The sequence below is a fragment of the Melitaea cinxia genome, chromosome 8 (genome assembly GCF_905220565.1).
Source record: "Melitaea cinxia chromosome 8, ilMelCinx1.1, whole genome shotgun sequence".
Taxonomy (NCBI): Eukaryota; Metazoa; Arthropoda; class Insecta; order Lepidoptera; family Nymphalidae; genus Melitaea; species Melitaea cinxia.
This window is the reverse complement of record NC_059401.1, coordinates 9,351,254-9,374,515: the sequence shown is the minus strand read 5'-3', so window position 1 is coordinate 9,374,515 and position 23,262 is coordinate 9,351,254. Positions and strand designations below refer to the sequence as shown.

Genomic DNA, 23,262 nt, shown 5'->3' with positions numbered 1-23,262 from the left:
ACGAATCTTATCGTATTACATTTTAAAAACCAAAACTTGTCGGATCGCCAACGAACTTACTCGGCGGTTTTAAAGTATGCGTACTTAGGGTAACACACTAGCGAAAGAGGTCGTCGAGCCACAAGTTCGCGAACTTACTCGCCCCACCCCATACTACACCCCGTTGTAAAGGCAAATTTGATTAAGGAGTTCGACAAGGCCAGTCAAGATTAGGTTAGAACCCGAAACCACTCATTAGTGATCCCTACTCTCTCATTGCTTTCAATTATATCGTATGAAGAAGATGATGGCTGAGACCTGAGACAAAAATTAAACAAAAATACTGAAATTGAACCAATTACAAAATTTTTACATGTCAGTATTGAAGTATTGCCACTAAATTAAAGTTATATTGAAAATTGTAATACAAGGAAATAGCAAACCAACAATAATAAATTAAATTTGTATTTCAATTTTCAAATAATCAACAACGCTAACTTTATTATACAACTGTACGTTCCATTATATTTTGTCCATCTTTATTGAAAATAGCGCAAGTGTATAATATAATTTTGAATGCTTATTATTTATTTTAGTGGTCTTGTTAGAATGGATTTTTTAAGGGTTTCTTACTTATATTTTCAAATTTCCCTATTATTATTTATATATTCAATATTATAATTTGTAAAAGTATTTAGATTTTAGACATTTAGCAGAATACAATATTCTTTATCTGTGATTTATTAATTTTATCTGTACAATACTTTGTCCAACTGCAGCCCAATCTGCATTTGCAATATTTTTTGTGTGCTTATTGAACTGCCGATACGTTTTGGTCGCTTATTATAAATTTCAAAAATTAAAATGTTTACTTACATAGTCAATAAAAATACATATCTTATATTAGTGACATCAGCTTAATATACTTTAAGTGTTTTGTGCCACTTTCTAACTAACTGTAATTATGAGTAAAGTGTAAATTATTTTACATTAAAGTGAGTGTTATCTCGTACCGACAATTAGCTATTTAATCAGATTCAAGATAACCGATGTTATCCCGTGATCTCGCTAGTACTTCATAGCTTCTGTCAAAATAATGCCATGTATGCTCCAGATCATCTCAGAAGAAAGGAAGTTAGAGATGCTATGTACCGTAGTAATTCCAGTCTTGACTTGATATATGCTGATCACCCTGCAGGGAATGGTCTGCGACGTGAGTATGGTAGTCACGGGTCGATCGACGTGATCGGGGGTACTAGTGATCGGATCCCCGCAATGGTACACAATTATAGTGGCTTAAATGCACCTGACAAATCTTCTGGGTTGAGCCGTGTGACCGATCGATTTTCTGAAGTATTGGCTAGCGACCATGCCGATGGTCCAACACCAAGGGCTAGTGTTAGTCCGAAACCACGCCTTAAATTTAATAAACTATGGGGTGGTGCAACTCCCGTCATAGCTAGATCAGATGGCGAAGGAATAATTACATCTGTGTCTGATACAAGCAAAAGAAAACAATTTGCACATTATGACTGTCAATCCCTTATGGCTAACTTGAGTTACGCTGCTGAAGTTCGTGGAGCTCTATTAAGTAGACGAAGGAATACAACGACTGGAGCATCAGCTGCATCGTTACTTGCCACGCGTGGCCTACCACCTGGTGAAGATACTATACCTGATACTGGCGATGGTCGTTCAAATGAGTTACTTGAGAGTTGTCCATTTTTCAGGAATGAGTTAGGTGGTAAGTACATATTTAATAATATTAATGTATGATACATAATGATTAGAAAATTTATGTAATTTTGTGATGAAATATGATCTAGCTTCTGTAAAAACTAAATTACTACTAGCTGCAGAATCTCAATACTCAATTTCCTTATGTATATACGTGGCTTATTATACACATGAGAAAAATGTAATGGATCGTTGTCTGTACATGGAAGATATATGAGAGAAAAAAAAATATTTGGACCTTTATCAACGCAAATAGCACCCAAAACAATGATCATTGGATTTTTTTTCTGTTTGTCTGTGCGGTTGTGCACGCTAATCTCAGAAAAGGTTTATCCTATTTAGATGTGGTTTTCACTAACATATTGTGGTAAGCTTCACTTAACATTTAGTATATGTATCATCTCAATGGATTCATAAATAAAAAAGTAATACCAATTTAAAAAATCACGATATACATGTAAATACCCAAACAATGGTATTTATGATCCAAAATAAACCGCAAGATATATCTAAAAAATGCTGTCCAAAGTCACTATTCCACTTGAATAAAATCGTAGACACAGCTAGTTTATAATATATGTTGCTAAAATTACAATTTTAATAAATTTATGCAATTTTTAAATTTAAGGAAATTCAATACAAAATATGTAAACAATACTAAATTTTACAATACCGACTGTAGTTTGAGGTTTTACCAGCCAAACTCTTGCATTTATGAGAATCTTATTATGAAAACCCTAATGTTGTCATGGTCTATAAATATTTACTTACTAAATTTTACAATATACCATGTAGTTTTTTTAACCTAAAAAGTATCTTTCATTACTCCTCACAAACTTTGCATTTGCAATATTTATGTGTAAGAATATAATAATAAAGTTATTACAAAGAACAGCTAACGCTCTTTAGTAGTGTTCTTTTGTTGCGGTGTAAAATATTCTGGGGTAGGGTAAAGGGTTATGGTTGGCAACACGCTTACAGTGCTTCTGGTGTTGCAAGTCTACATAGGCTATGATCTACGCTTTTCAGGCAGACCGCACACTTGTTAGCCTCCTTTACAAAGGAGGTATAAAATAAAATCATTGTATCGACATCATCATTACAGCCTATACAGTCCACTGCTGGACATAGGCCTCCACAAGTTTACGTCAAAAATAACGTGAACTCATGTGTTTTGCCCATAGTCACCACGCTGGGCAGGCGGGTTGGTGACCGCAGTACTGGCTTTGTCGCACCGAAGACGCTGCTGCCCGTCTTCAGCCTGTGTATTTCAAAGCCAGCAGTTGGATGGTTATCCCGCCATCGGTCGGCTTCTTAAGTTCCAAGATGGTTGTGGAACCTTGTTATCCCTTAGTCGCCTCTTACGACACCCACGGGAAGAGAGGGGGTGGCTAAATTCTTTAGTACCGTAGCCACACAGTACATGTGTATCGACAAATGCTGCAATAATCGAGCTATCACAACTGTCACAAATAGATAAGTAATACAAAATTTTCATTCATCTGAAGTTAATCACTACTAACTGAAAATCTAAATTTTTACATAATTATATAACTTTACGATTTTATTCTGAAATGCATTTAACACTGACACAATTCAGTGATCCAGTCAAAAAAGGGCCTGTCGACCACCTATGCCCTCTGTTATATTAGTATCTTGTTCCGATATTGAATTATTTTCTATTCATACTCGATTTCGAATGTTTCATTTTGTCCGTAAATTGGCAGACATTCACAAGTGGTTGTCAGCAAATGCAAAACCATACCTAATCCTGACAAAATCCTAACATTTATTTATCGTCTCCCGGCAGTAATAATAATAATAAATAATAATAAGCGTTTATTTCATACGTGTACATTCATAGTAGTGTATTAGAAATGTATTTAGTAACGGGCTATTTACTGAAACGGGTATTATTTCATGATACATATGTTTATTGTAATCTCATAATAAATCATTATAAATCCTTGAAATTTGTACATTCTGAGTGATAAAATAAATCTATAAATGAGTAAGATAATCTGTGTTGCTGATAGTGTTCAAATAAAATCAATAAACACAATCACAGTAAATCTTAAAAATATTGAAATTTTAGTACAAGATAGAATAATCATGTCACAATTCTTTGATAAAGAATGTGAGAATAAAGCTATTACTTCTTATACTCATAGAAATATGCGTGTATGTATTCTGTGAGAATTAGGTATCATACTGACTTAAGCACTTTCTTTATAAAATAATACATTTTGAGTTAAAGAATAAGAAATTATAATACATGCTCATTTGGCACTATTGAAAGCCATTAACCCTAAACAAGAAGAAGATAATACATATCGTCCCTTTGCTAACAACACCGCTGAAGTCATTTTTAACAACTTTACAGGAGACGAAAAAAACTGTCTATTTTATAAAATTGGTGGAATTTTTGTGTTATAAAGAAGTAATAATTTAATATAAATAATCTTAGGTAATTATTATACGCTATATACGCTTATATGCTATATTAGCTAAGGGACGATATATCAAACTCTGTCCATATGGGCTATGTCCAGCAGTGGACTGCGATAGGCTGAAGTGATGATGATGATATTATAATCTGTAAGAAACATGAATTTTATAGTATATTTCACTTAATGAGTTGTTATAAAATAAATACAATTTTAACATCTTGCACATGATATTTTTCTAAGATAATAAAAAATTAAAACCAATCTTACAGGCAAAATTTTATGTTATTAACATACTTTAATTATTTATTTATTATAGAGACAAATCTTCAGAAACTAAACATTCTTATAAAACTTTCATTTTCAATACTTAATTATTTTGCATTAGGTATGCATGTTAAGATTCAATAACTCTCCTATTTGTATGGTCAATAACATTGAATCAGTCATGCATTGGAATGCAGGTTTTTATAAAATCATTATTATATTAAGTAAGATAATTCTTACTATAAACGCTTATGTTTTTGATTTTGTAGTTTTCGTTGATTATTATTAAATAACATTAATACAAATCACTAAACATAAAATAACCTATATTAATAAAACCTATTTATATCCCTTTAAAGTCACAGTTCCAGCCATATTCAGACTTGTTTATGACTCATGCAATAGGATTGCACTTATAAAGGATACTAAGCCTTTTTGACATTTTTCAACAGATTAGTAAAAAGGAAATAAATACAAAGATTTTATTATTTCGTCTTTTAGGTGAAGAAGAACGTTGCGTGTCTCTGTGCTCTCGTACAGCGAGAGGAGCAATTCCTGGACAGTTTGGAGGATGGCATCGTCCCAGGGCAGCTTATGGCTTTTCAGTCTTAGAATTTCCACCTGGGCAAACTCATTGGCGAAATGGTTGCCCCTTCATGAGATCCAGCACTCCGTTACCTATAGAAAGCCAAGATTTAGGCGCATTGTATTACAGAAACTACTTTTATACCCATCGTGAGTATAAATTATTGAAACAAAGCAGAAAATATAATGACTATATTGAAAAGTTAATATTATTACAATAAAATTATTTCAGCTCACCAAAATTGGTTCGGAATGGACGAGAATTTAGGACCAGTGGCCATTTCTATAAAAAAAGAGCGTGTGGAACTAAGGCGGGGAGGTGGAGATGCGTCCGCGCCGGCGTCCCAACTTGCCTGGCAGTATCGTCTTATTATACGAACTTCTGAACTTCTCACCCTACGCGGTTCCGTCCTAGAAGACGCTTTGCCTACTGTTAAGCCAAGTAACAATAGTGCAACGTACAACACGAAAGAGGTGTTGGAGTATGTGGCACCTGAGATACAGCTTAGTTGTTTAAGGTAATATTTAATAATGAATATCCCTTATTATTTAAGATAGTCAAAAGTCAGTTTCGTTTAAACCTAATATATCGGCCCAAAGAACGATACTGGCTTTGAAATGAGTAAATAACTATAAGACAGTTCTGTATAATTCTCGAACTAGTTTTACAGAAGTGAATAAAATAACAATCACAATTATTAATCGCTTTAATTTCTCTCGGTCCGAGTTAAAAATAAGCTGTTTTTCTTCTGGACACTATCGACATAAAATGATATTAATTCCTCATTGATCAGTCTATTCTCATTGATCTGTCCACCGTTGGACATAGGTCTCCCCAAGTTCGCGCTAACCATCCCGGTTTTCCGCAATCTTCATCCAGCCACCACCGACAATGTCAAACACTGCGTTTGCCAACACGCGGTCTCCATTACTCTTCTGCTCTAGCGGCCATCGACGCAGATGGACAGTTCACTGTTACTTCAACCTGCTAATTCTGTGGGATATGTCGGTTGCTTTCGTTCTCTCACGAATAGTCTCACCTAATCCTATCCTATCTTTGAGAGAGACCGCACGTTGAGTGACTAAACTTCTGGACTAGTCACTTCATCAGTGTCCACGTCTTGGCACCGTAGTTTAAAATAGGCAGGACCCATTGCTCGAAGACTTTTGTCTTTAAGCATTGCAGCATTTAAAAAAAGACTCCGCGAAGCCTGCTAAACGTCGCCCAATCCAACCGAATTCTATTGGCTTCCTTTCGAAGTTGTTTCACCCTAGTTTAATGGTAACGCCTAGGTAGACATAATCCTGACCAACTTCGAGAAGGGTACAATCGACCGGTACCGGTCTCGGTATGACTTGGCTGTTAAACATAACTTTCTTTTTATCCAAGTTCATACTGAGACTAACTCGTTGGGAGGACTCATTTAGGCCGCCTAGCATTTAGCCTAGCTCATCCGTCTCCGCAAAGATGACAATATCGTCGACGAATCGAAGGTGAGAGATGTATTCGCCTTTGATGTTGAAGCCTCCTAATCCAAAGTCTTTAAGACATCCTCAAGCGCAATGGTATCCAGTTTTAGAGACAATACATTCCCCTGTCTTACCCCACGACAAACAAAAATAAGTCTCGTTCGTTGGTCCAGGTTATGCACGGTCATCGTCGCTGCTTCGTACATACATCTCAATACTTCAATTCCCGACCAATACCAAATCCCCGGAGCCCTTCCCCGGTACTAATCTCGTCGACTTCGATGTCCGGAATGTGCCGCTCATCTCGTCAACGTCGCTAGTGGTTTCCAACGAATCGAATCGATTTTGAAATTCCAGTCCGAACTACTCGGAGCCACATAGTATTTGGAGCAGCGTAAGTCGGAAAATAGATTTCTCCAAACGGACTCTTTTCGGAGGCATATATTCAGATTGCCTCGTAGTAGCTGGTGGTCGCTGCCGGTGTTAAACCTATTACCGGATTAAATTATAATTAACTTACAATTACACCTTACAGACTAACTTACTTAATTTATAATTGCAATTTACAGACTTGGAATTACAAGTGGAGGTGCTGAGGAACAGCTTCTGCGATTGGATGAGCAACGCGTCACGAGACAATATAAAGTAGGAGTTATGTATTGTAAGAGTGGTCAGTCAACTGAAGAAGAAATGTATAATAATCAAGAAGCTGGCCCTGCCTTCGTAGAATTTCTTCAAATGTTGGGTCAAACAGTTCGATTAAAAGATTTCGATAAATATAAGGCTGGTCTCGATAACAGGACGGACTCCACTGGTCTGTACTCCGTTTATACGACGTATCAAGGGTGCGAAATAATGTTCCATGTTTCAACAATGCTTCCATACACGCCGAACAACAGGCAGCAGTTGTTAAGGAAACGGCACATCGGCAATGATATAGTAACAATTGTCTTCCAAGAACCGGGTGCGGCGCCTTTCACGCCGAGAAATATTCGTTCACAGTTTCAGCATGTTTTTGTGGTTGTAAGAGTTATAGATCCGTGTACAGAGAATACACATTATAGTATAGCTGTAAGTCGTGCTAAAGAAGTGCCTTTATTTGGTCCCCCTATTAAAGATGGGGCGGTCTATCCGAAAGGAGAAGCTTTTACTGATTTACTTTTAAGTAAGGTAAATATATCCTTATTAATTTTATTACTTTTCAGTTAGCTGTCTCAATATCTATTTTACTAAACGTGTAATAATTTATTTAGGTTATTAATGGTGAAAATGCTGCCATCCAATCGCCTAAGTTTAGTACGATGGCGACCCGTACGCGACAAGAGTACCTGAAAGATTTAGCTAAGAACTATATTACTGCTACGACTACAGACACTGGACAAAAATTCTGTAAGCTAAATCTTAAAATGCAAATAAAACTTTCTTATTTAATTTAATCTCTTAAAAAGGCAATGTCCATAATAAATATACGTTGTATATTAGTACCTAATTGAGTAATAAATATACCTAGATATGAAAAAAAAAATCTTTTTAAATTATCATTAATTTCATTTAATTATTAATAATAAAAAATTTGTAGCGTCATTACATTGCTACTTTGGTGCGCAAATATAATATCGATTTTATTATTTATTTTATTCTAACCGACATACTAACCTATATTGCGAACTGCAAAATGCTTGCAATTGCAATAATCGTTTCATTTCCGGAAACTTACAATTTTCTGCTCATTTTTCTTAAATATTCGTTCCTCAAGTATTTAAAAAGAAATCGGCCTGAATTGGTCCAGCCGCTCTCGATTTTAGCGCTTAACAACACATTTAGTGATTCATTTTTATTTGTATAGATTATTATATAATATTAATTATTATTTTCAGCTATATTCTCTTCGTTATTGATGAAGAGCGGAAACAATTCCAGCAACAACGCCATTGTGCCTCGCGTCGAAGACTGCACTAACGATGTATTGGTCGGAGGAGCATTGTGCTTTCATGTAAATTGTAGTTTCACTTCTTTATTTCAACTCTAAAACAAAATGTACCTATTAATTAAAAGTAAACTTAATAATCAAGAGGTATCAACAACTAAATTTTTTAATGTCCACTGAGGCATTTCTAAAAAAGTAAATTATTAAAAATGTTAATATTTAAGTTAATTTTAATTATTGTTTATTCAAATTTATGCGGTGTAATCTTTAACTGTTAACCCTAAAATTGTCTACAAAATTCCTTAATTTTTAATAAATAACTAGCGACCCGCCCCGGCTTCGCACGGGTGCAATGATGATACTAAATTACTAATGCTGATATTAAATATTACAGAATGTCTTTATTTATAGTGTGAAGCTAGCTTATAGCATGGTTATTAACATAATAACAACAACATTCAAATATGCGTCGTTTGATTACACGTTACAGAATGCGTTGAAGAAATAACCTGTGTGAGTGAACCTTTCACTGCTCATTCCCCGTAGATGATAGCGGGATAATATGTAGCCTATATGTTGACCCGACCTAAAAATATTCGTGTCAAATTTGAAGTAAATCCATGCAGTACTTTTTGAGTTTATCCCGGACATACATACAGACAAACAGACAAAAATTCTAAAAATTATATTGTTGACTTCGGTATCGATTCATCATATTGATCAATGTACAGTTTTGATTTTCCTACCATTTTATTATATGTATAGATGAGGCTGGAATGTGACAACTTTTTTGCTCCTACGAGTTGGTAAGAATAATAGTTTATAGTGGTAATTTAACTTTTTTTTTTAATTGTGATAATACTATTAAAAACAGTTCAATAGTATACTAACTTATTAAATATATTGATAACATAAAAAACAATCTATACATATAATAAAATGGTAGGAAAGTCAAAACTGTACATTGAATATTTTTTTTAAAGAATACTTGGGATGTGATCTACAATCGCTACCGAAGCCAAAAATATAGTTTTTAGAATTTTTGTCTGTATGTATGTCCGGGATAAACTCAAAAAGAATTGCATGGATTTACTTCAAATTTGACACGAATATTATTAAAAAGTCGGGTCAATATGTAGGCTACAAATTATCACGCTATCAACTACGGGGTAGCAGTGAACCTTTATTTCTTCAACGCATTCTGTAACAACTTGTAATCTAACGACGTATATTTGAATGTTGTTGTAATTATGTTAATAACAATTCTATATGCTAGCTTCACACTATAAATAAAGACATTCTATAGTATATTTAGTAAAAGGATTGCACCCGTGCGAAGCCGGGGCGGGTCGCTAGTAATGAATAAAAAAGATATGTTCAAATTATATCACCGGGTTTCAGGTGCAAGTACAGGACGAGGGAGCGGGGGGTAACTTAACAGACTGCATTATAGGTATATCTGCAGATAGTATAGTTATTGTCGAAGAGAGTTCTAGGCAGATTGTACTGGTGCTACCGACTAATACATTACTTGGTAAGTTTTACCTGTAACTTATTAGTTAATGTAAGTTTATTCTTTTATAAATTTTACATAGCTTAAATTTCCAGCTAACCTTGTGAATAAATGGTGTATCTCTCCTTCACGCTAAAACTGTCGAAACGCTTGCAATGAAACTTGTTAAACGAGACGAGGATCGAAAAAAAAAAAATGTGTTTGCCAGATCGTACACGCGACTGGAGTTTATTTATCGAGAACGAATACTGTGATATTTAAAAATAAAAGTGTTCTATAAAATTAATCAAATTATATTAAATAAAATAATAGAACTCTAAAATAAAAACATGAATTTCATTGCTATTCGTATCGGTACAATAAATTCTAGCATACTTTTGTACCAACTCAGCGTCACTGAGAGTCAGCATCAGTTGTTACATGATTTAACTCGCCATATTATTTTCATTCCGCGGGCTTTATATAGCTTCTTAAGGGGCTACCCTACCTCAGCTCGAATTCAGATTTCACCCGTACCAAATACACATGAGAATTGAGAGCGCTTGGTTGTTCATAGCGCGAATTACATGTATTTTCTCCCCACAAACATTATCAATAGTTATTTTTTAAAAATCGCAACATATAAAATGTTCGTCATACTTATTTCAATTACCATGCATTAATCTTAAGTCCATAACTTCTATATTTACTGAGATATTAAGGTTTAAATACAAAAATAGAGGTAACTTTGCGGTTTTTTTCTATCGAGAAAATTTTCTGGAATCGTGTTTTCGAAACATATGAAAGATAGTTTATGTCCTGAACTTTACCATACATAAATTTCAAACTTAAATATTCAGTAGTTTGGAAGATATGGACATCCTGCCGAGCGGAAAATAAGCAATTTGAGGTAGTATACACTCTTAAGAAGTAAACTCAAAGAATGTGAACGGATAAACCGAGCGGAAGTGAGCAGTAATGGCGTGCCGGCCGCAGGCTGGGTGGTGAGCGGCGCGTGGGTGCGCGTGTACTTCCACCGCGGGGAGAGCGTGCGCGCGGCGGCCGCGGGCGCGCTGCTGCGCCGCCTCGCCAGCGTGGCGCCGCCGCACGCGCACGCGCTGCCCGAGCTGGCGCTGGAGCGCGGCGCCGCGGCTCAGCTCGGTAACACCACAGACTATAACTAATTACACTGGCCGTCGCCTTTGATCGCCTGTCGTAATCTGCAGCAAGTAGAGCTCTCTAAGTCCTTAGAATTTAATTAAGTATTATTTTATTATTTTTTAAGACGCCGCGTTGGCGCAACGGTTACAGCCATGGATTGTACCTGTTGCGCTTGCGGTTGCGGGTTCGATCCCCGCACGTGACAAACATTTGTATTGGCCATACGGGTGTTTGCCGTGGTCTGAGTGTTTGTTCAGTCCTTGTGGGTCTCCCCACCGTGCCTCGGAGAACACGTTAAGCCGTCGGTCCCGGTTGTTATCATGTACACCTGATAGCGATCGTTACTCATAGTAATATAATAGGGAATATATCCGCCAACCCGCATTGTAGCAGCGTGGTGGATTAAGCTCTGATCCTTCTGCTACATAGGAAAGAGGCCTATGCCCAGTAGTGGGATATTACAGGCCGAAGCGTTATTATTTAATAATTTATTGAAGTTCTTCATAGCAACGAATACAAAAAGACATTTCGCAGAGACAAATACAAATACGAGTTTTATAATGTTTTATATATAGTGTAATTAATGAAAACTAAATAACTTTCCAAATCACCTATTAATAACAACATAACATTTATTTATTTCAAATATTTGGTACATAGCAAATATAATTGGTAACGATAATAACTACTTTAATATAAAACTGTGTCGCACTCCGCCCGCTTCATAATGCGTCGTATGACAAAGTTGACCAAATGTAACAAATATAAACACAAACAATATTATCAATAGGGAAAAAATCAAACAAATGTCTACTTGGGTTACAGTGACCAAAAATTTTTCCGTTTGATTATAATTTAATTCCAATAAACAATATGTCAATTTACCTTACCGATAATACCTTGTTTATGAAAAAAAAAAAAAATGGAAAGTATTGTATGATTATGCATAGTGGCAATAGAATTGTATAGATGTCAATTAAACACTACATGTAAAGATGCCTGAAGAAGATCTAATATAAGATTGAAACGTCGCATTAACTTACAATTGGTATTTTGATAAGCACCTTACGTCCGCTTCCCCGATAACTCTAATGATTATATATTAAGAAAGTCGCACGCGGCAGGGTTCCACGTGCAGGCGGACGGGCTGGTGACGGCGGTGGAGGGCGGCGGCGCGGCGGCGCGCGCGGGCGTGCGGCGCGGCGCGCGCCTGCTGGAGGTGTGCCGCGCCGCCGTCGTGGCGCTGCCGCACGACCACCTCGTCGACCTGCTCAAGACCTCCGACCCCGTCACCGTGAGTAGCGGCCGCTCTCCTACCGACGCTGTTCGAATTGAAGACTCCACTTCCTATTATCAAAAACCACTCCTTATAATTACGAATCGTTTTTATTTTTAATAATAATAAATAACTTTATTGCACACAGTAACATATAACAATTACATAAGTATAAAGCTTAAAGGGGAAAATAATAATAATTACATCGCATGCAACGAGCGGTCTTATCACTAGATAGTGATCTTATCTCTGATAGTTCCAGACAACCCACCAGAAAGGAGCTTGTTGAATTTAAGGGCTTGTGCAGCTTAAGAATATAATATAATCTATAATTAAATAATATATACAATCCATATATTATACATATATTTTATTATTATTTTTTATTTTATTTTTTAATCTAGGAATCGGGCTTAAGTTTCCACTTAATTTCTGAGTGCGATTTTCCTACAGCTTTTATGTTTTAACTGCTATTAGAATCTGAGCTTTCACTGCAAAATTTGAACCTATTATTATTATTTGACCGAACCCATTAATAATATTCGTTAGTTGCATCAATAATTAATTTCGTAAAGGCCCATTTATGTAACTCGATTTTGATACAAACCATCAAAATACATTTAGGGTACTTTACTTTAATCAAAACTTATAACTTGCTCTCGACAAGAGCTAAACATCAGCATATACACACGCCATATCTACTAGAAGCTAAGCCTCCTTACGCTTACAAGTGCACGGTAACCGTCAACATCACCACATCGAACCACTCGCTCGTGGCCAGATACGGTACGAGGTGACATTAGTTTTGTTTTGTTTTGTTGTGGGCTCGGTTTTCCACATTTAGACACAAAGATGGTTCGTTATGCGTGAAAAGAGGGCTAATTCAGCCAGCCCCGCTCCTTCAAGAAGCTCAGAAGCCTCCTGGGCCGTTCACAGGTTTCTCGGAGCGTCCTTATTTCCTTAAGGATGGTAGCCCGGTGTGCGGCCACTCCCTCGCATTCGGCTGTTTCTTCAGCAGCCAGACATCCCCTGCAAAGAGGACTGTCCGTTGCATTCATAACGAATAGTAGGCGAGATTACCAGTGATGTCCCGTGCGGCAGGTGCGGCTCACGTTCGCGGCGGGCGCGCGCTGCGAGTGCGCGAGCGCGTGCGGCGAGGCGTGGGCGCAGCAGCCGGCGCGCCGCCGCCAGTCGCCGCCGCGCTCCGACACCTCGGGCTACGGGACCGGTTAGACTAATGTGCTTCTCCAATCACTATACCTGAGGATACATTACTTTAAAGCTCAGCCTTTTGATTTGTCATTTTTTATTAGTAGTTCATAGTTAAAGTTTATAATATAAACTAGCTGTGCTCGTGACTTCGTTTACGTCGAATATTGTAAACGTATCAGATTAAGTAATTAGGTAAGCTGTGTGGCAACGGCAGTAAAGTATAGTGGCTATAGCCACTCCCTCTCTTCCCGTGGCTGTCGTAAGAGGCGACTAAGGGATAGCACAGTTCCACTACCACCTTGGAACTTAAAAAGCCGACCGATGGCGGAATAACCATACAACTGCTGGCTTTGCAATACGCAGGTCGAAAACGGGCAGTAGCGTCTTCGGTGCGACAAGGTCAGCCCTGCGGTCACCAACCCGCCTGCCCAATGTGGTGACTATGGGCAACACACATGAGTTCACGCGATTTTTAGCGCGAACTTGTGGAGGACTATGTCCAGCAGTGGACTGCGATAGGCTGAAGTGATTATAATGATCAAATTCTAAGAGACGTGTTAAAATGAAACATGCATCAGTTTTTAAGTTAGACCTCCGTCAATTTAACTATGAAATCTGCATCAAATTTCATTCACTATTAACAGACAAACACACAAGAGTTATAGACAGGCTTTACTGTACAATATTTTTGGCGTGTATTAGCTCTAAGACGACACTTACACATTTTTTTCTTAAATATCTCCTATGTACAAATATACCGTAAAACAGTTACATAAGATACTGTAAAACAGTTGCAGTTTTACTGTAGGTAAACGTCTAATTTAAAGATGTCAAGATATATTTAAGAGTTGAAAGCAGTGGTCTATTTGCAGGCGGGTCGGGGCGGAGCACTACATCGGGCGGGCAGGTGGACGTGCGGCGACGCTCCCACGAAGACGCGTCTCCGAGACACGCGCGTCGTCCGCGCTCTGCCGTCCACTCCGCAACACACTCCTCGCTCACGGTACGACCACACCGTTTAGTATTGATGGACTCTAACTGAGGCGTCTAATCGGAACGGAAGTGAACCCAAGATACACTTTTATATCGCTTGGAATAATCTCACTCACGGTGCGACCGCACTCTGGACAACTGTAATATAGTTATAACCCAACGGACACTTCTGAACAGGTCATGATGAAACCCAAGCGGTTATACACTGATTTGGAGTACGTTATTTTATATATTACTAACTGCTGCCCGCGACGTCGTCTGCGTGAACGGTATACAGCACTAAAAATACCTACGATTATACCTTTTAAAATAACATTCATTAACCCGTTCTTTACATTTCAGAAAAATCTCATAGATGGCGCTGCTTTAAAATTGTCTTGTCTACTTATATTCATTTAATTATGTTTATCGGCTTAGTTACGTATATTGCGTGATTTTTATAGTGTGAAGTTAGCTTATATAGCGTGGTTATTAACATAATAACAACAATATTCAAATATGCGTCGTTAGATTACACGTTGTCACAGAATGCGTTGAGGAAATAAAGGTTCACTGCTCGTTTCCGGTAGGTGATAGCATGATAATATGTAGCCTATATGTTGACCCGACTTCTTAATTCGTGCCAAATTTGAAGTAAATCCATGCTGTACTTTTTGAGTTTATCCTGAACATACTTACAGACAAACAGACAAAAATTCTAAAAACTATATTATTGGCTTCGGTATCGATTGTAGATCACACCCCAAGTATTCTTTTAAAAAAATATTCAATGTACAGTTTTGACTTTCCTACCATTTTATTATATGTATAGATGTTAGACTGCCATTTCATTTACAATATATAAATATTTATAGTAATGTCAAATAAATCATAAATTTATATTAAATAATTTGAATGTTAAACTATCTTGTATCCTAGTCTACGTGTATTCCGTGTATAAAGCTACTGTTCATGAAAATCAAACCTATCTTATATAGATTTAAGTAGAAATTAATCTTAACAGCCATTTCACAATAATCGGTAACAATCCGCCAAATTGTAATATTTTGACGTCGAATCTCAGTATTGGATGCAATAATGTAATTTATATTTTTGAAATATAACAGAGCAACCTGGGTAAATGATCGAAATGTATAATTTGAAGTCCAATTTTTCTATTATAATATGTGGAATATCTTTTTGTTGATACCTTATACAGATTTTTTTTCCATTTGTATCTCCGTTAATCCGTAATAAAATTTTAAATTTACAAATATTTTCCAAATAAGTATAAGTTTAAAAGCGATATTTTTCTTAGAAATAAAGAAATTTTAAGGAACTATCTATACCAAAGTAAACTTACATCATTTAGGAACATAAAAAAATATATATTTAATTATTTTTAATGCCTTTTGTATTAAGAATAAAAAGATAGTATATAATACCACGCATCAAACCCAGTAAATCAGTCTAGAGCTAGCGCTCTTAGAGGATAAGTCCACGCCAAATTCTGCGCTGCCGTCTCTTTCGCTCACACGCACCAAGCGCTTTTTGTGATAGTGTGATAAACCGCATTTGATACTTTCATAAAAATAAAAAAATATGTGAAAATTACTGTAAAATAATATAATGATAATTTCTCTAAACAAATGTATAATTTATTTATTTTTTCTCTCATTATCAATACAAATAGGCATTCAAATCTGTTGGTCTTGTTATTTGTTAATTAATATCTGTGTCACTGAGTTTATAAAAAAATTAAAACTGACAAAATTTTATAGTCTACTTGCATCCAAAACATAAGCCTCTTTCTTTTTTCTCCCTTGGAGATTGATCAGAGCCTAATTCACCGTGTCGTCAAGCGAGAGCGGTCCGCCAAGGTTTTTGAAATAAAGCAGAAAATAGCTTTAAGTGAAGCCGTTCAACTTTATAGTATAATTGTGACAGGAGGAACTGATGCGGCTAATGGACGCGGAGCTCGGTGAGCCGCGCGGCGGGCGGCCGGCGGCGGGCGCGGGGGGCGCGGGGGGCGCGGCGGCGGACGGCGCGCCGCTCCCGCTGCCCGACGCCTCCGCTCTGGACTGGGCCGCGCTCGTGCACACCGCCACGCGCGCCATGCTGCAAGTACGTCCCAGCGCTTATTCGCTGTTTAATTATGCACCTCATTGTAACCGATGCAGCTGTTGCGCTTAATAGGAAACGCAAGGTGAATTACGTATGTTGAGATTTTCTGACATATTTTTTTAATGCTACTGATGCCTTTCTTAATCGTTAAAAATAGGACAAATAGTAATTTGATGTATGATGTGACGGTAGGTTTGATGAAACTTAGTAAGTTTATGAAGTTAGACAAACAGTGTTCAGAAACGCTTTGCTAAAATAAGTAGTTTAGTTCTCTATTGAAACATACCTCTTACGTTTCCTTCTCGGTCTGATTTTGATCTGCATTGTTACTCTTTTAACAAATACATTTGGATACAATCCCTTTCGGTGTGGTCTAATACTTTATAACACAAATGAAATGTTATCACTTTTCTTTTTTTTTATTAAAATGCTATGATTTTAAAACTAATATATATAAATATGGCTTCAATGAGCTATTGATTTTTATTGCTATTTTTCTACCTTATCAATATAGATTTGTGAAGAGCACCAGTATCCATCCATGGACAACGTCGACCCGACTTCAGAGACGACGACGGAGGTCGGCCTCGATACGTGGTCGGAGATACCAGTGAGTCACATTAAGTTCATACTGAGTTTTAGTTTTATAATACATACTGTACAAGAGCTACTATTAAATCTCACGAATTGTAATTCTATATGTTTTAATACTTATATAATAAGTAAAATGAAGCGCTCAGTTTAAAATCTATACATAGAAATGTGAATAACGATTTATTGTTACCAAATTTTCTTGTTCGTAGTTTTTTTATCTTCATGAAATCATTCAGTAAGTCAGCTCAGCCAATTGCAGTACACTGCTGGACATAGGCCTCCCCAAGTTCGCATTTAATATCAATTAAAAGAAAGAAAAAAGATATCTATGTGTGGCAATTTAACAAGTCACAGAAATATCAATTAACTAATATGTTTTCTGCATAAGGGTAAATAAAAAAAACAATAGTTTATTAAACATTATACATATTCTTTGACGATTAGCAGGAAAGTGGACATAGGGTGCCAATCAAACCACCAATTGCAAATTCATGCGACGTTTCGATCCTTTATTGGACCATCATCAGGCATCTATAAAATATAAAATCATTGAAGAAAGCTGTATACATAAACTAATCCACAACAACAACCAAACAAAAAGAAACCAAATCCTCAGTACCTTTACATACGGTAGTCAAAAGACATCTCCCCGTCAAAGTTCTTTAAGTAAGATTCTAAATTCCAATACATTATATATTATTTTTTTATTTTAAGTTATATTCTAAACTGTAATCTCTAAATTTTGAAAATTTAAACTACAACATTTGAATTTAATAGGTAACAATATGCACACTTTTAAGTTATTAAGTTTTTGATTTTACAATTTCAAGGCATCAAATTCTCCGAACTTGACTATTGAACTGCATCTAAAACACCAATCATATATGTACACACAAAACCATCAAAGACTGACAATATCTACACAACGATCAACAACCAACATTTTATATTACCTTTACATATGTTAATTAAATTTATAATTTTTTTTTCTTTTTCCTCCTATTTTGGTTCCTTTAATTTATATTATTTCTACCCACATGTATTTTTCTTCAATTTTATATATTAATTTTTATTATTCATTATTTAAATTGTTAAGATTTAAAAAATATTAGTCATTTCCTATCAAATTGTCATTAAAATTATGTCATTTAAAATTGGCTAGTTACAAAATTTACATTACAATTTCTATTTTGTAGTTATTGCTCTTTACATTTACATTTTGTTCTCCAATTTCTTGTATTTTCTTGTCTAAAACAACAAATTATACATAAGCCATAGCCGAACACGTTACATTGTACAAGAAACAAACTACCCACTACCAGTGTACTAAATACGGATTTTGAACTATAATCATTGTAATATAAGCTTTTACTCACATGGCTTATGTATAATTTATAATTATGTATAAATTATAATTCATAAGCCATGTGAGTAAAAGCTTATATTACAATGATTATAGTTCAAAATCCGTATTTAGTACACTGGTAGTGGGTAGTTTGTTTCTTGTACAATGTAACGTGTTCGGCTATGGCTTATGTATAATTTGTTGTTTTAGACAAGAAAATACAAGAAATTGGAGAACAAAATGTAAATGTAAAGAGCAATAACTACAAAATAGAAATTGTAATGTAAATTTTGTAACTAGCCAATTTTAAATGACATAATTTTAATGACAATTTGATAGGAAATGACTAATATTTTTTAAATCTTAACAATTTAAATAATGAATAATAAAAATTAATATATAAAATTGAAGAAAAATACATGTGGGTAGAAATAATATAAATTAAAGGAACCAAAATAGGAGGAAAAAGAAAAAAAAATTATAAATTTAATTAACATATGTAAAGGTAATATAAAATGTTGGTTGTTGATCGTTGTGTAGATATTGTCAGTCTTTGATGGTTTTGTGTGTACATATATGATTGGTGTTTTAGATGCAGTTCAATAGTCAAGTTCGGAGAATTTGATGCCTTGAAATTGTAAAATCAAAAACTTAATAACTTAAAAGTGTGCATATTGTTACCTATTAAATTCAAATGTTGTAGTTTAAATTTTCAAAATTTAGAGATTACAGTTTAGAATATAACTTAAAATAAAAAAATAATATATAATGTATTGGAATTTAGAATCTTACTTAAAGAACTTTGACGGGGAGATGTCTTTTGACTACCGTATGTAAAGGTACTGAGGATTTGGTTTCTTTTTGTTTGGTTGTTGTTGTGGATTAGTTTATGTATACAGCTTTCTTCAATGATTTTATATTTTATAGATGCCTGATGATGGTCCAATAAAGGATCGAAACGTCGCATGAATTTGCAATTGGTGGTTTGATTGGCACCCTATGTCCACTTTCCTGCTAATCGTCAAAGAATATTTATAATAAATGGACACAACGATAAATAATTATACATATTTACAATTCACAACTTAAGAACTAAATATTTACAGATAGTTTTGGTATAAATCATGTCCGTGTGGAATCGTGCCAAGAATGCTGGCAGCATTTCCCCGTTGAATCGCTATGCCGATTCTCTGGGCAAAAAATTCACCAGCCCCTCTTGTCACCAGTGGAGGCAATAAGACGGGGAGTTATCTCATTTTAAAAAATTTTAGCATTGCTACTCCAAGGTCCAAGTGTTTCAACTGCAAACGGCACAAAGATGTAATTTGGGATTAGTGGCGAAAAAATTAGTGGGTAAATTGGTTTTCACGTGGATGTCATTTTGTAGAATGTTCTGCCACTTCTCAACAGCAGCAGTTTTTAGGTCTCTGGTGGTTGTAGGAGCTGTTATATGACTCTGAATCCATCTTTTTAGATTGTCCCATACAAGTCAATTCTAACATAGACCTTACCACGTCTCGCTGAATATTGAATTCATCAAAGTAACCGGCAAGAACTCTCGCGGCGAGTGACATTAAAACAAAATTTTCGCCGATAAATGGCACAATCGGAATGACACATGGTACTTAGACGGTCATTGCATACTAATTACTAAGCAAACCACTAAGAGTAGACTAAAAATCTACAACTTTATTATTTCGTGATGATAGTTTTTGTGTAAAATATACCTATGTATCGATATAATCGATACAAAAGGATTCGATAATATCGTGTATCGATACAAAGGCATGCGATGTATTACGATACGGTATCGATACAAATTACTTTTTTGGGCATCCGTAATCAACATTCATAGCGTTTAACATGAACGTAACATTTAAGAACTCTAATAAACATTTTGAAGCCACGTTGATTTATAATGAAACATTTAAACACTAAAACATATTTCACCAAGCCTCAGACAGCTAATAGTCTGTTTCGTACAGGTCGACGGTGCGGAGAGTCGCGAGTCGGGCGACGCGGACGCGGCGGGCGCGGCGGGGGTGGGGGGCGCGGCGGGCGCGTGCGCGTGCGGGCTGGCGGAGCGCGTGGCGGCGCTGGAGGCGGACGCGGCCAGCGCGCAGCGGCACCGGCTGCAGCTGGAGGAGGAGGTCCGTGGGCCGAGCGCACTGCGGGCCCGGCGGGCGGCGTGCTGTCCGGAGCGGCAGCTACCTAATGTAGTTGCTGACATACCACCACGGGCAGCACCACCACCTACCGGGTCAAATTTCTAATGTTTCAAACCTTCCATGGACCCATTGAAATCTATACAAATCGGTCCAGCCGTTTAGGAGAATCTGGGTTACAAACACATGTATAGAAGAATTGTATATATTCAAATATTACAAAGGTGGCTAACGAGCAGACGGTCCGAATGATAAACATTTTTGAATATCCGAATGTCCGAAGGTCCGAATGATGCTGGGGTGCATCTGGCAGTAGTCGCACGCATACTGTTACATACACCTACAAACTATGCTGGATTGTGACAATTTGTAACTATCCGATCGCTTCACTACACAAACCTATGAAATATTTTAAAATTTCCTATGACACATACTACTTGCCTTATGATGATGATAATACTAACATAATCAAATTGGGAAACTCTGAGCTTTATTTTATTATACACTAGCTAAGCCTCGTGGTTTTACCGGCCTAATATTCCGACGAAAATTCTGTGGGAATATTAGGATAAGAAGTATTATATGTGCACTTCTGGTTCTACAGCTGTTTCCATACTGAATTCATTACAATTAGGGCAGTAGATTTTACGTAAAAGCGAATACAAATATCAATCCATCGTAACAAACTTTCGCATTAATATTAGTAAAATCGAATGAAACCGACGTTGCATCTGCACGCTTAATATATTTTAGCTATTTCCATAGTGCTGTACGGCCTGTTACTGTGGTGTAATGCTGCAGATATTGAAACTATATTTATCTTGCAAAAAAGAACTATTCGCGGCATTTACGATCTTGGAGCTCTAGTCTTCCTACTACTACAAAAGTTGACATATTAACAATTACGTCACAGTATATTTATAACAATATTATGTATATTCACCCGAATATTCATTGTTTTGAGATAAATAGTAATAATCGCATTGTAAACACGAGAAGGAATAACAAAATTGTAACTCCAAGTTTCCGACTGCGCAAAGTAAACGTTTCCTTTCTGGGTTATGGTATTCGCATATATAATAAAATCCCACAAACAATTTATATAAATTTAAAGTTTTTACTAAAAAAATTAATAGATAAAGCTTATTACTCGGTGCGGGATTATAGTTGATAAAGTTATTTATTTTGTACTAAAACAGTTTATATATTATTTTTCAAAAGAGTAACTGCGGAGTTTCTTGCCGATTCTTCTCTGCAGAATCTACATTCCGAATCGGAGGTAGCTTTACTCCTACAAATATAATAATTTATTTTAAAGTTTTAATTTGTAAAATGAAGATTCGAAAGTGCTCTTGGAGCCTATTTGAATAAAGCTGGTTTTTGATTTTGATATGTGTGTATTAGAGCAGTGGGGCCGTTATCAACATTCACTCGCTAGGTTTCAATTACAATTCTTTAGTAAGGATCCAAGAAAACAATGACTATTCAAATTAATACCATTGATAAGTTAACAATTGTAATTAGAACCTTTAGCGATAATCATAAGCGTGGTTAGGGGGCACCGTCTTCTCAGGAATGCTTGTTTCATGCTGGCCGACCCTCCACCATCACAAATGACGCTCCAAAATCAAAATCAAAAATCACGTATTAAAAGTTGTTGTACAAATACATGCATTATTTATATGTGTTTTGGTAAATCAACTCCAGGTGCGTCGTCTCCGTCGTCATAACGCCCGCTTGCGCGAGGACTCGGCGCGCGCCGTGTGGCAGCTGCGGCACTTCACGCAGTGGCTGAAGCGCACCGTCGACAGGCAGTGACGTCACGGCACCGCCACAAACTATTATGTCTCAGGTTAGAGCTGGATGCGCTGTTAGTGAAACTTATATAAAGAGGTTTTTAAAAACAACTTTATTTTGTAAATCAAAATAAAATTTTTATTTAATTTTTATTGCATTAAAAAAAGTACGATTTAGCAATTACGAATAGAAAATGATATCTGACAAATATCCACCACGACCACTACTAATGCTAACTCTTAAAAGCTAAATTAGTCTATGGTTACTGTATCTTTCTAATAATTTAGAGATTTCGAATCTATAAACTAAAATTTAATTTTCCGCGTATTAAATGTCGCTGCTATAGCGTGCCCGTCCTTTACACCATTGCTGCATTAGTCTTACTCTTCTATTACATGCCTTATTTATTAATTTTCCTAATATTTGTTCTAATTAGCTTTTTAACATTTGTTTTAATGGATCGGCAGCTATACGTATATATTCAATAAATAAATTCGTATTGTCCTTTTATTTGTCTCAGAATAAACAGCTTCTAAAAAATGTTGTTTCAGATACTTCCAAAATAGTAAAATGGAACGCCTTAACTTGCGTGACGCAATATCAACTACGTACCACTTATTAAGGTACTCTTGTGTACTTGAGTAGTATTTAAATAATTACATATGTAATTTCCAAAGAGTAACTACGTGTTAAATAAAAAGATTAAACTCAG

General features: G+C 36.0%; 1 protein-coding gene across 1 annotated transcript; it reads left to right on the top strand.

The window, feature by feature from the left end:
* Positions 1-1,080: 1,080 nt before the first annotated feature.
* LOC123655737 (signal-induced proliferation-associated 1-like protein 2) lies at positions 1,081-23,262 on the top strand. The gene is made up of 16 exons (XM_045591490.1): positions 1,081-1,723; positions 4,932-5,165; positions 5,248-5,533; positions 7,055-7,655; positions 7,739-7,874; positions 8,363-8,478; positions 9,814-9,946; positions 10,901-11,065; positions 12,190-12,359; positions 13,443-13,569; positions 14,426-14,556; positions 16,473-16,649; positions 17,164-17,259; positions 20,598-20,738; positions 22,461-22,605; positions 23,102-23,262. The coding sequence occupies exons 1-15, from the start codon at positions 1,081-1,083 to the stop codon at positions 22,569-22,571; spliced, it is 3,267 nt and encodes a 1,088-aa protein (XP_045447446.1). The 3' UTR covers positions 22,572-22,605; positions 23,102-23,262.

What these genes read in the sequence shown, in the direction of transcription:
- LOC123655737 (XM_045591490.1), top strand. Translation starts at nt 1,081, where the DNA reads ATGTATGCTCCAGATCATCTCAGAAGAAAGGAAGTTAGAGATGCTATG. An exon ending in TTTCAGGAATGAGTTAGGTG is followed by an intron (nt 1,724 to 4,931) that starts GTAAGTACATAT and finishes TTCGTCTTTTAG; the next exon opens with GTGAAGAAGAACGTTGCGTG. An exon ending in CGGCGCCGCGGCTCAGCTCG is followed by an intron (nt 11,066 to 12,189) that starts GTAACACCACAG and finishes CGCACGCGGCAG; the next exon opens with GGTTCCACGTGCAGGCGGAC.